General features: G+C 22.0%; 3 protein-coding genes across 3 annotated transcripts in view; 1 reads left to right on the top strand and 2 right to left on the bottom strand.

Annotated features, from left to right (window-relative positions):
• LOC122852680 (zwei Ig domain protein zig-8-like) overlaps positions 1 to 12,592 on the bottom strand; it is a 66,298-nt gene extending 53,706 nt beyond the window's left edge. The window contains exon 1 of the mRNA XM_044152604.1: positions 12,433 to 12,592. Within this exon, the coding sequence (XP_044008539.1) occupies positions 12,433 to 12,570 (138 nt within the window). The 5' untranslated portion in view covers positions 12,571 to 12,592. The remainder of the gene's footprint in view (positions 1 to 12,432) is intronic.
• The window catches only part of LOC122852683 (E3 ubiquitin-protein ligase MARCHF3-like), a 138,150-nt gene that overhangs the window by 64,805 nt on the left and 55,729 nt on the right, over positions 1 to 17,616 (top strand). The gene's annotated exons all lie outside the window — the stretch shown is intronic.
• LOC122851030 overlaps positions 15,478 to 17,616 on the bottom strand; it is a 73,542-nt gene continuing 71,403 nt past the window's right edge. The window contains exon 4 of the mRNA XM_044150078.1: positions 15,478 to 15,512. Coding sequence (XP_044006013.1) covers positions 15,478 to 15,512 — 35 coding nt within the window. The remainder of the gene's footprint in view (positions 15,513 to 17,616) is intronic.

The raw sequence follows: 17,616 nt of genomic DNA, 5'->3' as shown, positions 1-17,616 counted from the left end.
TAAACTACAAATTTTTTGATAAATTGAACGGATTAACGAGTTTTTTTACTTTTAATATATTCTTTTAATTAAACAAAATTGATTTATTTGAATTTGATAATTTACAATTTTCAATTTTACAACAGTTTTAATTAATTAGAAAAAAAAAAAAAATCTCATATATCGTTTTAAATAATTAACTGGGAGTTTTTTTTATTAGCTCACTGAATATTTTTTATATTCAAATTTATAAAATTACGCGTAAGCTTCAAAAGAGTTTATCAAATTTTCATTTATTTAATCTTTATAAAATATCAAAGAATTAAATATTGGCAATGAATTTAATTAAAACTTTTTTTCATGTACAATAATTTAATTTGAATCTTACACTAAATTTTACTGTATAAAATAAATACAAAAAAAATTCGAGGGCTTATAATTATAAGCTCTATTTTTAGTAGTAACTTGAATTTTGAAATTATCTAAAAATTCTTTGATTCAATAAATTTATTTTTAGTCAAAGTATAAAATTAAATTGATTCATCAATTAATTTTTTAATTAAAAAAATAACACAAATTAAATAAAATAAAGATATTTATAATGATAATTTGTTTAATTAATTAATTAATTAATTTTATAATTATTTTTGTTATTTTATTAATTAGTAACCAAACTTTTCTTCTGTCTATCAACACTTTTGATATAAAATTTCAATATAAATATCAAATATAAAGCAAAAAAACATTTATTATTTAATTATTTAACAAATTTTTATTAAATAATTTTCTTTCCTTTATGTAAAATAAATTTAGTGTAAAATTTTTATAAATTCCAAGCTTAAAAGAGCAAAAATTATGTCTTGTTATTCATTTTTTCTTCATTATTATTATTATAACTATTTTTTTTTTTACTACAAAAAGAAAGATACGTTATTATATATGCATAGAACCTAAAAAAGAAACTTGGTAAAGCAACTCTATGTGAATAGTTTATTTTTATTTTATTTTTTTTTTGTAAAATTCGTAACAGAGAAAAATGTAGACATCATAAAACGTAAAAATCTCGGGTGTCGTATTAGCTTATTACTCGACGCGACGTTGCGTGAGAAGAGTTGGAACAATTTTTATTATTATACATATTTTTTTTTTACTTTTTTTTTTTTGCATAAACATATATCTTTCAAAATTCATCATTCAAAATTTACGTAAACGTTTCAGTTGACATTTTTTTCTATTTTTTTTTTTAATAAGTATGAATAATATTGTTTGGCTTGAGATGAGAATTTTTTAAGCAACGTTTCATCATAAAATGTAGCAAATTTAATGATAAAATATAACAAATTTAATCATGAAAATTAACTCAAATATAACTTTAAATATATATATAAAAATACATTACAAAAAGTTTTATATTAAATTTTTTCTTTTTATAATATTTTATTATTTATATATAAAAATTTTCATTTTAAAAAATTTTTTCGATATCTATACTAGAGTTCAATATGAATATAAATTGATATGATCAACGTTTCGATAAACCCACACGAGAGTATCAAAATAATATTTATTTTTTACTGATAAAAATATTCAATATATACCAATGAAAATATTACAATAATTCAACATAAATAATAAAAATGATAAAATCATTATTAGTGCCATTATAATAAAAATTCCTTTTTGTATAATTATGCAAAAATTAAGGTTATATAATTCATAAAAAAAAAATGTACATAGGATGTCGTAAAATAATAGTTACAGAGACAGCAAAACACTTACCAAGAAATGAGAAAAGTTTTTAAAAATATTTCATAGGTTACATCTTAACATCAACAATTTTGTCACGTGTAATTTTAACGAGTCATAAAAAGGTTTTTTTTCCAAGGAAAAACACGAAACTTAGTAGTTTTCTTTTTATCCTTGTGTAGCATTATTTTCATGAGGTGAGTGTTTTTCTGCTATTTATTTACTTTTTTTTTTTCTTACAAATGAGAAAAATAAAATTAAATAAAAAATAAAATATACACGCAAATAAAAACGTGTAAACGACTACTTGATTCATGAAATTTGTGCATTTTTTTATTTACTTTTTACTGTATTGAAAATAAATAATATAATAATAAAAATAAAGTAATTTAATTTTTTTTATTGCTTTTTATATATATATAAAATATTCCTTGCTACTTTTGTGATGCCGTCATGTCCTGGATATGACGTTATCCGAGTGACCTACGAGGCCAAAAAATAAAAATGAAAAAAATAAAAAATAAACGTTGGTAGGTTGTCATGTTGCCTCGAGGCTGATATCAGTAACGATAGAGTACAAGTAAGAAAATATATATATATAAAATTGCCAAAGGGTTAAAAGGCGTGAGAAGGGTCGTGGACGAGATCATAATTTTTCACGGTAATGCCATCGTCGTTATTGTAAAGCTCTTTTCACCCAACAGATCGATGACTTTGTGAATCCTCCCTCATCGTCAATAACATTCCTTTGCTATATTTATCTATATACTGTCACCTCGACACAATTTTCTTTTCAAAACATTTTCATTATAATATATTTATATATTATGTATATTTTTTTTAAATAGATTTTACTTTCAACTATTATTATTTTTATTATTATTATATAATTAATTGAGAAATTCATAAAAAATTAATTATATTTTAAACAATTTCATCAATTAACAACATTTTCTTTGAATAATAATAATAAATAAATGAGTTTACATCAATGAAATTTTGATAATCAAATTTTAGTTGAATAACATACAAAGTTTTTGGACATATACAACAATATTTGATATTTAAATCGAGGTCATTCGTAATCACACAAATATCACACAATATTTCATTTTATATACATATGTAAACTGCTTATATCAATATACAGATAAACTATAAATATTTAAAGCAATATCATAATATATATGAATGTGTTTGTATATTTGCATGTCGATGGTTGAGCAATCAAATATCGTCCCAACAAATGGAATATGTTTTACCTATTAAACCAATTAAATATAAAAACAAAATAAAAATATATATAAAATAATATAACATGAAAATAATGATAAAGCTATAATAACATAATTTAAAAATGTAAATTATTATATAAATTGTAAAATTTAAATTCAAAAAAATTAAGATAAATATATTAAAATTATTTTCATCCAATTATTTTAATGTATTTTATCAGATTTATTTGAATTCATAAAATTTTAGTTATTATTATTTGTAATTATCATTGTTTGAATTATTATAATTGTTGAAATTTATCATTAAATTTTACGTGTTTTCTTTTTTTTAAAAAAAAAAAAAGAATTAAAGCTGAAATTAATCCTCTTTTTTTTATTATTTTAATGAATTACGAGTAATAGCAATTATAGAGAGCTTTTTTAAATGGAGATTGTTAAAATGAACATTGAAGAAATAAATAAATATAAAAAGTTAAAAATATATCGAAAAAATAGAAAGCAGTTCTGAAAAATTCAGCTACAAATAAAAATTGAAAATATTACACAATAGAAAATTGGAATTCAAAATTTACACGTTGTTTGTCATGTGTTTGCAAAAATTTTTATGTATTATTATGGTTATATATCAGTAGAAAATAAATTTGTACAATTCATAGATTTTTTTTTTTTTAACTTTTATTATAACATATGTGCTTTTGTAATTATTAGAGCGTGATAAAAAATTATGAAAAATGAATCAGTATACACGGTTGGCATTTCGTCTTTGTAGATGATTCATAATGAACTTTTCGCTGAAAATTTTTTCAGTAAAAAATATTTTTCTATTTCTGAATACCAAGTTCTGCTTCTTTTTAAATTTCTTTTTTTTTTCTTTGATGTACTACATGAAGAATTCTAAAATGAATATATATATATTTGTTTTTTATATAAAAAAAGTTGAACAAATGAATATCTTGTTTTATTTGAATTATACATGTAAATATATTTTTTATTATTTAAATAAGTTTTTAAAAAAATAAAAAAACATTACATTGTAATATTTTTTTTTCTTCAAAATAATGATGTTTCCATTATTTTATTATTACATTTTTCTTCTTGTAAAACTTCAGTTATAATTTCAAAAAATATTATTTTGATTTTTCACTGAAATTGAAAATTTAAGTTGAGAAAAAATAAATGTAATTTATACATCAATTTAAAAAGATGTAGGTTACGCTACTTTTTCAATATATTCTATTTTTTTATTTTAGAAAAAAAAATAAAAGTATATTATGACAATTTGAAATTTTTATTTATTTTTTCCTCAAAGAAAAAATAAATTTCAAAGAGTCAATTTCTTTATCTTCCATTATAAAAAAATTATTGTCAATGAATAATTGAATTTTTTTATTCCAATCATATATGGTTTCTCTTCTTGCTAATATATTTTTATATTGTTCAAAATGAAATTTTATGATACTATATTTTTGTAGCAGTATAAAATACTAATTAGTAATTACAAAGATTAAACGCTTTTGCCGAGTATATTTGTCCACATGTGTGAACTAATATTGTTTTCGTTGATGTATATATATTGAAGCAGTGTTCATTCCATCGAACAAAGCATCACGTGGTCATATCATTTGTTGTTTCACATTTACGTTACCAACAATCTCCGTGTGTTATCTATCCTTCTTGTTCATTCGATATTCTGATTATATTTTGTCAACATACACAAGTATTTCAGAGCAAAACTGAACATTATTTGAGGTAAACACCCTGGAGCTACCTTCACATCACATATTTAAAAATTAAATTAAATAAATAAATAATTTATATTATATTATTGATTGAGTTAATTAAAAATAAAAAACAAAAATAGTAATGACAAAATAAAAAAAGTAATCAAAGTTATTGAAAGAGCTTTTTTAGCTGATATATTAAACTTTTTTGATACTCTAATTATTTAAAAGTATTGGTGATTGAAATAAATAAAACAAATACATAAAAAAACAATTAGTTTTAAAGCTTGAAAAACGTTTTTTTTTTTTTATTTTTATTTTTGTAGACAAAAACAGTGTTTCGACGCTACCTTTGTAATAAAAATTGTAAAAGTTGTTTAACATAAATTCAGGCACACAGTAAAATTGACTAAAGCTTCGTTAGTAAAATTTTCTAGTATACATATATTCATTTTACGTATTATTTAAAACAAAAAAATAAAAAAAAAAAAAAATATAATAAAATCATTGTGTCCAGTGGTGAAATGTATTTTTGAAAATAGGTTACGTATAGAATTGAAAATTGAGGACAAAGAGTATACGAATTGTTAGTGATTCTCTATCGTTTTGTTTGTCTGTATTTATGTGTTTGGTTTGGCAACTGACCCTTCTATCTTCCTTGATACGAGTATTTAACGATCGTATTCCGGTAAACAAAGTTTTTTTAAATTAAAAAAAAATAAATGAAACAAGTAAACTCAACTAACATTAAAATTTTCAATTTCATCAACTGTCAAAATATATTGACAAGAAAAAAAAACAAACATAATAACAATAATAATAATATAAAAAACTAATAAAATTTGTATATTTTTATCTGACATAAAAATTTTAGTGATGCAAGATGAAAAATAACTAATAAAAATAATAATCAAAAAGATTAACAAATATAGAATAAAGAAAAACCGAGTAACTGTGACTTGAATAAAATAAAAAAAAAAAAAAAAAAATGAAATGATAAAAAGAATAAAAGCACTATACCGACGTTTCTCTTCCTGTAATCTTAAGTTTCATTCACGTCTTCTCGGCTTTTTTTTAACCTTTTTTATTTTTTTTTTTTTTTCGTTCACCCGCGGGCAGTGATGTAATTCTCAAGAAGGTACTTCGCGCTTTTTCTTTCACTACATTTCGACTACTTTTTTTAAAATTTTTTTTATTTTTATAATGCTCAATCCTTACCCTATAAAAACTCTTATACTTTTTAACCCCCTCGGGATAAAGCGACACTCGAGTATCGAGAGAATTTCGATCAGAAGATTGAGTAATTTTTCGACACTCGACTACGTTATACATCTTGAATTTATAATCATATTTGAAAAATATATAAAAAAACGAAATATAGATGAGACGTGAATAAATGAAAATAAAAATCAAAATTAAATAAAAAAAAAATAAATTATATATTTTAAGAACGATGAAAAATGATAAAAAATTGGTTTGCACTGTGTTTGCGATGGATTAATCGTCTATCTTTGAAGCTTACATGTTTTTTCGTTTTGACGTTTTCATAGTAACCCTACAAAAGCACATGAATACATACAAATTTAAACGCACACACGTACTCTATCTACCATCATCGCTCAATCTTCATGTTTGTTCCACATGATGAACCATGAGCACTCGTTGGGATTGGGAACGTGGATCATTTCATCTACAGCTCACTAACTTTTCCGGCTTTTTTTTATTTTATTTTATTTTATTTTTATTCTAACAACATATTTTTTTTATTTCTTTTATTTCATTTAATATTTTAACATTGTTTAAATATTTTTAAGTTTAAAAAAAAAAAAAACAAATAGATATAGTTTATAAAAATTATATTTAAAATATAATATTAATATTCTAAAAGTCATTAGTATACAGTGTATTTTAATTTACCATAAAACATAGTAAAGTGATGAGATTTCATTGAAAGTTAAAAGTGAGAAAGTACAACGACAAAATTGAAAGATTCAAAAGTTACACAGAAAAGTTTGAAGTTTGTCAAGGGTCTATATGAAACAAACCGATGAATCTACCCAATTAACTAACTTTTTTTAAGCATTTAGTTATAAAATCAGCAAGTATAAATTTTAAAAAATATACTATTCTTTTTTATTAAATTTAATAAATACATTCACATCAAGTAATCAAGAAAATTCTTTGGGCTAATTTTATTTAAAACAAAGTTATTATTTAATTTAAAAAAACTAATAATTATTATATAATTATACAATAAAATTTGTATATATTATTTAGATAAAAAAATAAATAATTCAAATATAAAATTTATAAATACTCGCTAATCGTTAATACTAAATAGTTTCTATGAAATTAATTTAATGAATATTAAATTTTTTAATTGATCAAATTTATAAATGCAAAGTTTAAAATTTAATATATCAAAAATTGTTTTAAAGTTAAATGTCAAATTTATTGTAAATAAAAAATAGTTTGAACCAATTTGTTAGTTGTGATCCAATATAGCTCAACCACAAATTGGACTAAACATACAAAACACATATCTACATTTGCATCTGTGCTAAATTACGTGAGGTTAATAATAAGTTCAATCATAGAAGTTGCATAATAAATCATGAATATATATATATTTTAAAATAATCAACAATTTAAATAAATTTTTATCTAAATAATTAGTCAATATGAATGCAAAACAAAAGTTTTATACTTTAATGTTAGTATATAATTTAAATAGTAAATTATTAGATACTTAAATAATTTTCATTAGCAAGTTCATGATCACTATGTAAGTTATTGATGTTCATCTTAAAATTATTAGACAAATTTTTATTGCAATAACTATCAAAAGTACTTTGTATGAATTGATTACCACATTATAAATGTGGCTTTATCATTAATTTTATTTTTTTTTATGTTTACGGATAAATAAATAACTGAGAGAAAATATGTAATAATTAGAGGTTATTTCTAAAACGTTTTGTTATGATTGTGGGGATCACTTTAAATTTATATAGTAAAAGTTAAAACACAAAATAGTTTCGAGAAATTTACAAAATACTGCATTCTAAAAATGCAGAGTAGTTATAAATTTTGTTGTTTTTGACGGATAAAATTTTACGTGTGCTTAAAAATTAAATTTTTGTGGTTCATGTTGAAATACAAACAAAAAAAAGCATGAAAAAAAAAATAGGAAAATAAAATTCTGTTGAATAGAGTTATTGCAAAAATAAGAAGAAAAAAATGAAAGGATTTAGTGTCTTTTTATTTATTACATCTTATTTAATATTTAATATTTCAATTTTTTTTATTTAATTGAAACAGTTTTTAGTGGATAAAACTAAGTAATTAATTTTATGGAGTATTTAAAAAATTACTTTGGTATAATTAACATGGTTAATGTAACTAAAATTTAAAAATTAAAAATTTCTTAATTTTAATTATTAAGACGATGATGAAAGGAAAAAAAATGATTGAATTAAAATGATCAAGTATTTCTCGCTTAGATTATCTCGACCATTTTTTTATATTTTTTTTTGATTCATTTTGATCTTTCAATAAATGGGTTTAAAGATAAAAATTTACCGTACGAACATGTAGCTAAAGAAAATATAAATTTGAATATAATTAATCTTGTCATATAGATGATACGAAAAAAAATAAATGTGATTCAATTAAAGTTGTAATTATAATTAAAATTGAGAAAATAAATTACATAATAATTAATGGAAGTTAAAAAAAAAACTTCAATATGCGTTTAAATTTTCATTCAAGTACGTTTTAACTATTTTATACATTAATTTATCGCCAAGCTTTCATCAAGACCAATGTTTATATTTACTGAGTATAAAAATTACTAGATGAAGAAATTTAAAAAATAGTATCTCTAGTTTTGAAATTAAAGTCATGAAAGTCATCTTGTGAATTTTGTTTGTTCATAAATACATTATTAAAATGTAAAAAGGAAAAAAAAAAAAATTAATATTTATTAATAAAGTATGTTATAAATATGAAAATTTAAAATAAACAATAAATTATCATAGTTTTTATTATAAAATCACGAATAATGTTACAGTGAATAATTTGATAGAGGAACTATAAAATATACTTGAATATAATAAATTATACTATACTGTCTATTTAAGATAGAACAATAAAATTCAAGAATCGATCAATCTGTGGTTTGTGAACGGAAAGGAACAATAATTTCTAAAACCATATAATTTGTCTAAGTGGCATACAGAAGCACACAAATTTGAAAATTGTGTAAGCCATGAATTGGTACAATAATACCTCAAACTAATACAATCAAAAATCAATTGTTTTCGAGGACGTTAATCGACAATTCAGAAAATCCCATCAACTCAATTGAACAATACAGTTGTACAAATAATTTTACAAATTGTTCTATTTGTCAAATCATTGAAAATAATATTAAATTGAAATTTCAAAGTGATATAAATTATCATATTATAAAAATTAAATTGCGTATAGAAATAAATAAAAAGCTGTACTTTTAACAATTTTTTTTTAAAATATCATAATGAAAAAACAATATATTTTTATTTTTTTATTATTTAAAAATAATATAAAATTTAAATTTCATAATAATACATTTAAATTGCGTACATGAATAATTAAAAAATAATATTTATTTAATAAATAAAAGAAAATAATACAAATATCTATTTTTAATATATTTTTAATGTTGGAATATATTAGTTTATATTTATGTATTTTTATACACACACGTGCAAACATCTATAATATGTGTTTAGTTAGAAATGGGATCTCTCGAGGCTCCATTCAACTGGGAATCTTCATGTACAGATTCAGGCAAATATATTATATATTGACATTCTTGTCTCGTATTTTCAAGGTGATCCAAAGGGAAATGTTTATCGTGCAATTATAATGTCTATATTATTATATCAATCTTTTATTAAAATTTTAAATAATTTAATTTCTCGAGAAACGTTTAAAATGATACATGACCTTTATCGAGTGATTCCAATTATTTTTTTTTTCATTCCAAATTGATACACGTCTATCACAGATTTCACGAAAAATAAAAAATATCTGCCAATTAGCTCAGGATAAAATGAAACATGATTATTTATTTTTTTTTTTTTGGGAATAACTAGATACAAAAACTTGTTCATATTTAAATTTTTTATTTGTTTGATTCAAACTTTTTTTTTATTTATTTATATATATTTTTTTTAAGAATCTGAAAACTTTTTAATATTTATATTTTATTTAAATAGAATATAGGTCTTCAAAAAGGACTTTTGTTTCGAATTTGTTTCTATTTTTTTTGTTTTGATTTTTGATATGAAATTTTTTTTATTTTGATGAATGAATATTCATTATTTACAATTTGATAAAATCTTTTCATTTATGTATATGAGACTTACATTAGTGAGATAATAAAAAAAAAAAAAAAAATGAATTATTAAAAATTTTAAAAAAGATCAAAAGCTTATTTTAATGGTGTAGATGATTCGGCTGAGTAACACTGACAATATACTTTAATTTTCCTTTGAACTATTTTAATTTTCAACATAACCATGCTACATACATATTCTATCAAACTACCAAACTCAAAACCGCAGGTCAAGTTTATCTTACTGTTACGATTAAATTCAGTAGAGCCAATGTTCAACCCAAGTTTTATTTTTTTAATTTTTATACATTTATTTTTCTTTTTATTCATTCAATTCACAATTTTTTTTCATTCCACATATACACGGTTGTGTATAAATATGTACAAGTTGGTGATTACATTGGTGATTCTCACTCTACTTTCTTTGTGATCCTCATATACCTTTTTTTTTTTTTTACAACTTTTGTAAATTAGTAAGTAGCCTAGAAATTTTCGTGAATAAAAAAATACCTACACGTGTATGTGTTTTAATTTATTTATTTGAATTTTTTTTTCTTTTATTTTAAAGGTTTCTTTTATAAAATTAAACAAATATAAAGTTGAAAATATTTATTTAATGTATTACTACAGTAAATTATTGATGTGGTAAATTAATTATTAAATTTAATGCCAACTAGTTTTTAATAGAATTAAATGATGAAGGAAATCATGTGATGTAAATGTAACAAGTAAAATGAGTAAGCTGACAATAATTATATACCTATTTAAAAATTCAAACATATTCACTAGAATAGCTCAAACACAATTTTCGAATTTTTTTCTTATTTTTTCTATACAAAAAAAGCTTTTACTTTTATAATAAAAAAATAGAGTACAAAAAAGATTAAAAAAATAATTATAACGGAATTTTACCCCATATTGTAAAGTGATGAGGTGCATTCTATTGGAATTTCTCGTCAAATCGAATGATTACTTGGTGAGGCGTTATAGCAGAAACTATACTATATTGATTTTATCGGCAACGATGAAGAACATTTTAACTGATATCATCGTGCATTAAATTCAACACATCACTATGATACACTAATATCTATCTCTAATTATTTTTTTCAACTCAGTTGAATTTTCAACTATCAATAAAAAAGCTTCACTTGAAAAATTAATGAATTAAAAGAAAAAAAACAAAAATATAATCACTAAAGTAAATTTTCAATTTTATTTATTTTTTAAATTACTTTAAATTAATTATAAAAATAATTTAAAAAAAAAAATCCAAAGTATATCAGTATATGTTTTCATAAAACTATATAAAAAATAAAAAAAAATAAAAAATAACTCAGTATTGAAAAGAAAAACAAAATAAATCAAAAACTTAATATACAAACTTTTGCTCTTCACAAAAATAAAAAAATAAAAAAAAAAAAAAGAGTTAAAACAATTTTTTTCTCTACATATATACATAACTTTTATGTTGAAAAATATATTTTTCAAGTTACTCTATTTACATTGACACAGTTACACAAAGCTCATGATCCTACTGATATAATAATATTTGAAAAAAAAAAAAATAATAATAAATAAACACATTAAAAGAAAAGAAAAATCAACATTTCTTAATATATATACATTATGTCTGACTATTCAATGGTATTACTACTTGTGGTCCTCGTAAAAACTTTTTATCCATGAATAATATCAAAGCAAATATTAATGTACATATATACATACACTGACATACATGATCAGAATGCATTTTGTGGTTTCATTGAAAAAAAAAAAAAAAAATCAAAAACGATAAGTTAGTCCTTGTCGTGATATCTAGAATCGAGATCCCATCAAAGGCAAAATAGTAATGTGCTGATGGGTTGAAAATGGAGTTAGGGTAAATATGCCGAAGGAAAAAAAAGAAAAAAAAAAAAGACTGGTATTGATGCTGAGATATAGAGGGTGTGAAATGGAGTCGACGTTCTTCGTATTATATATAGCTAAAGATATTGAGGCTAAGAGAATGAGGGGAAAGTTTATTTTGATCATTGCGACTGCGTGATGAGTGTGTGATAGTTATGCTGAGAGTAACATTCTCGTACGATATTCTGAGAATACATAGACACACACAGGGGGCATATAGATAGAGAGACAGGATAGGAAAGGGTAAAGAGAGGGATTAAATACATCGTGCAATCAGCCATATAGTCTGTCATTGATCCAGTTTGAGTGGCCGCATTTGACTATATAGATAATGCGGGTCCTATACCTCGAGTTTATCGGTATGGAATTTACCGATTAACTATATCCTTTGTGTCTAGATTTATATATATAGTATGTATATATATTTAATATAATATATGTTATATTAATATTGTCTTACCTCTTTGTCACTGCGTTGATAAACTCGACAATGCAAAAATGCTGTTTGACCAATTGCTGTTGTTACATTTCTTGGTACATTTGGCTCAAAATATGGCCAATCACTCATACCATTATTTTGTTGTCCATTAATACCCATTGGCCTGTGATCCCAATAAACTGAACCTGTTAAAATTAATTAATTAAAATAAATAATAAGCTATATTACACACTCGTTTGATAAATTAATTTTATATTTTTATAAATCATTTTTAAACTTTTTTTTTATTTATTATTTTGACCAATCATTTTTTTTTTTTTTTGCGTTGTAATAAATAATACTCAACATCAAAATCTTGATTAATTGTTATTTTTATATTATTTATTTTCTTAAATTTTTTTCATCAATAATATTTTATTCAATATATTATATGTTTTTTGTTTTTTTCATTTTGTTGAATTAATAATAAATATAAATTTTTGTGGATATAAATGAGCTTTGATTATTACAATTAAGTCATTCGATTGAAAAAATATATATGTTGGTCGAGGGTGAATGTGAGCAAGTAGAAAATATACACGAGGGATGTATTTTCCGCAGTAGACTATATATAGTAAAAAAAAAATATATATATATATACATGTATCGATGTTGCTGCATCCAGCCAGTTTTTTTTTCGTTTTTTTTTTTTTTATTAATTTTTTTGTTCAGGTAAACGAAAAGAGGATAATAAATAAGCCAATGTCGATAAAACTGACCAAAAAATGTTTCACGCTCGGTACAGATCACCTTCGCATGATTTAATAGCAATGTGCTAGTTTATTTTTAACGTATTTATTTTTTTGATTTTTATTATTGTTTATCTACTTTTAAATACATTTTATATATATATTTTTTTTTTCACTAAACTGTGAAAGAACCAATTAAATTAAAAAAGAAATTAAATACAAAAAAATTTGTAAAAGCCGTAAAAAAATCTGAGGAAATTGAAAGAGAAAAGAAAAAAAAAAAAAATGATGACTAAAATAGAAGAAGAAAAAAAAAGGAAAAATAGGGATGAAAAGCTTGAAAGATAACGAAGCGTATTCGTGTGATAAATATAGTAATGAGACGACCCTTTTTCTTGCTTCGGGTTATGCTGCCAAAATGTACAACATTCGTACTCGAGGGTGAAAACGAGGTTGTAATCAGGCTGAATCGAGGAGGATTTACGAGAAGAAGAAAGCGAAGTGGCTGAGAAAACTATAACAGATTCCTTAGGGTCATATAAAATGAACCTTTGTAGATGTGTACATATGTATAATGGAAAAAAAAATAGGAAAAGAAAAAAAAAAAAAGAAAACAATAAATTTTATGTTGGGCCATTGACTAGTGAAAACAATAGCGTAATATGTTTTTGAGGTGAAAGACGAGGCCACAAATTATCAAGAAACCAGTGAGTGTTTTATCGTACAGCCGAGCTATTTGCCATATTTTCAATATATTTTATTTATTTATTTATATACATATTTGAGATTATGGGATAATGGAAAATAAGTGATAAAGAAAAATAAGCGTGAAGATTAAACAAATAGGATAGATGTATACTTTATTGATAGAAGAAAAATAAACGGATCTAAAAAAAAAAATTCTAAGTTGGTTGAACAAAATGTTGACAAACTGTTACAAAGTCAACAGACTTTTTTCTTTCTTGTTATTTCAAATATTTTTACAAAGAAAATAAAATTATAAAAATAAAAAAATTTTAAAACAAATAAAATATCATTTGATCTATGTTTTAGACAGACAGATAATCGAAATCCCAATGACCTTTTTTTTTTTTTTGTCATAAAGCATTTTAAACTATGTACAAAAGAATAAATAAATAAATAAAATAAACATGGAAAAAATAAAATAAATAATAACAAATGTTGCTTAAAATAAAAAAAAAAAAAGTAAAAATAAGAAAAAAATTGAAAATAGGTCGAAGCGTAAAAAAAGACATCCTTCTTATTCCCACAGGGTTTAAAACCCTTAGGGGGATGTTAAATAAAATAAGTGGTGACCATGTAAAAACGATATTTATTTCAATTTTTTATTTTTCATTTTTTTTCTTTACCTTTTTTTTAAATATATATCATTTTTTATAAATAATTTATAAATATATTTTTATTTTTTCAATCAATTTATTATTTTAAAAAAGTTATTAAAAATAAATTATTTATTCATTTTATTTACTGTATTTTTTTACAACTAAAAATTGCAGTTTTCATTTTTAAATATTTTTATTTTTTATGTCTTCTAACGGTATAGTAAGATTTAAAAAAAAAAAAATTTACCAAAATAATTAAAACAACGACATAAAAATTAAAAAATTAATAGATTAATATCTTTTATGTTGAAGAAAAGTTTTTTACAATATTGCTTTTTCTCCTTTCTTTGTTTTAGTTTGAAAAATAAAAAATAATAATAGAAAAAAAATTTTAAAGCTTTTACATTCACGTGTCTTTTGTCAGGATTTTCAATCTTCTTTGTCGGCTTATAAGTTATACTGTGGACATTGGAAAATGGTCTGGTGATACTGTACTTTGGTATACTATAAAATATTATTGTCCTTATGTGTGTGTTCAACAAAATATACAACTTCATTGTTGTAAAATGTACAGCACGTAAACCCTAAAACTTTCATAATCTACATGACGAACAAGAGAGTTACAAGATAAACTTTATTGTAAATTTATTGTTATAAAAAAGTTTTTAAAAAAAATATGAAATAATAAAATAAATATTAAAGTCAAAATTAAAAATAAAATTAAAAATTTTTTAATAATTAAATAAATGTCATAGTCAAAACTCGAAAAAAACTAAAAACAGTAAAACTAATAATAGAATGCTAGATTAAAAAATAATAATTTTATTTCTAGATAAAAAAAAAAAACTCTTTAATAATTAATTTGAAATAAAAAAATATATTAAAACTGTCAGTTATGCATAACTTTATGATATAATTTTTTAGGAATAAAAATGAACACTAAAACAAACTGTAAATTTCCTCATCAATTAATTCTACCCTAACCTTTACACAATTTATTTTAGTACCCGTCCATCATCAACATAAAAACCTAAAATAAATTTTAAACTTTAAATTTCTGTATTATGCCCAAAGTTTATTAATTAAATAATGCTTTTGACAGATGACAATTATATTTTTCCAAAAAAACTAACAATTAACGACTTTTTCAAACAAAATAAATAACAAATTTAAACAATCTACATATACTTAATATATATTTATTTTTATCAACATGATTCTATACAATTTTTTAAACGAAAATATTATTTTTTTTTTTGATAAATATAAACATCTATGTTTCAGTATTAATATGCACAATTTATAAACTCCAAGCTATTGTTGTTAAAAAAGTATTGAAAAAAAATAATAAACTAAATTGTTTACTTGAATATTAATTGTTAAATATAATATTTTCTTTTTAAAATGGAAAACAAATTAAACACTGTACCAATTAACTCAACTGTTAATTGGCAATATTTACAATCGTATTAGACAATAAAATATAAATATTAAATTATCAAGAATCCATATATAAATATTTAAAACAATGTAAATTTAAAATTTATATATTGTTGAGTATCAAGAAACAATAGTGGTTTCAAGAAAAGACGATCAGTGGTAAAATTGCATTTCTCTCAGTGGTCAATGCCCTCAATTTTAGCAGATAAATTTGTGGTCAAGATGAAATGAAATCGAATCAGGCACTAACGGAAATATCTAGTTGTACGTATTTCATAGTAATACTCGATCGTAAAGGCAACTTAACTGTCTATATGTGGTATAGATATATACCTCATGCTGAGATCTTCAGAATCTTCTACCTCTATCTATTAAATAACACCCCAGGCATCCAGAATAAACGAGATATATCAGACACATGATTTTCATCATTGTCGTTTTATTTTCCAACTATTTTTATGCTCATAAAATAATAATGATGATAATAATAATAATAGATAATATGATGAGTCAAAAGAATATCAAAGCAGAAAACTTTTTAATGCCCGATGGGACTTGTGGTTGTTGTTATTATTATTTTTTATTTTTATCAATATGAATTGAGGTGAAAATTTCAGCGTAAATATATATATTTTTTTAGAACAAGCATACCAATCTTGCAAGCTCATTCTCATTTTATTCTCAGTCCACTAAATTTTGACAGGTCAGAGATGAAATTTGTGATGGGAAAAATTCTTAATAAAATGCTAATATCTAAAAAAAAAAAATTTAAAAACAACGTGAATTTATAAATTAAAACCTGAAGAATATAAAACATTGTATTTTCAATTTATTTGAATCGATAGTTTAAAAGAATATTTTTATACATTTTTGACTACTATTTTTAGTAGACAAAAATAATGGTAGCTACAACTTATACTTGCATTTTGCAATAAAAGAAAAAAATTAAATCATCTGTTTTGTGATACACAGTCGAGTTATGTATTTTCATAATATATTTTTCATTTTCTTTGTATTTGTTTTATATATATATTTTTTATGCTTTACTTTCAAATACACAACTTTCAATGCACTGCTGTTGAAAGGAGGATATCCTTGCTCGTTCTTGTGTACAAGGATCGTTCATAAACTTACATCTCACGAAGCCACACAAAGAAGCAAGCAATATGGTACATCTGACCTTATGACAAAAAAAAAAAATATAAACGTCGTGGTAAAAACATATAAAAAAAAATAGTACGCTTGTCAATTTAGATTTATATTTTATGATAAAATTAAAATCTTTAAAAATGCGCACAACAATTAGTGCAAAAAATATTAATTTTTTAATTAAATTATAATGTTATTTGTTATTTTGTTTTAATATATTTTATGATATTAAAATTTAAATTTATTTATTTTCTTTCGTGCATACTAAAGAAGAGAAAAAGAAAAAAAATATATATACAAAGTAAAATTTCAAAAGGTACTTTGTTGTGAAAAATATATACTGGTCTATTTTGTCATCAGTTTTAACATATTTCTTCAGCATCAGGTTGTACCAAAACCAATATTGCTCGTGTCGTTAGTCTTTTCATTTTGTTTTGAATTTATGTGATTTTCTTTCATCATCCGTCACACCAGTTCAAGCTCATATAAATTTTTTTTCTTCTTTTATTTTTTAAAACTATATTTTCTAGTTATATTGTAAAATC

Source organism: Aphidius gifuensis, linkage group LG3, assembly GCF_014905175.1.
Source record: "Aphidius gifuensis isolate YNYX2018 linkage group LG3, ASM1490517v1, whole genome shotgun sequence".
NCBI classification, from domain to species: Eukaryota; Metazoa; Arthropoda; class Insecta; order Hymenoptera; family Braconidae; genus Aphidius; species Aphidius gifuensis.
Note: the sequence above shows the minus strand (reverse complement) of the source record. Positions and strands in the feature narration are given on the sequence as shown.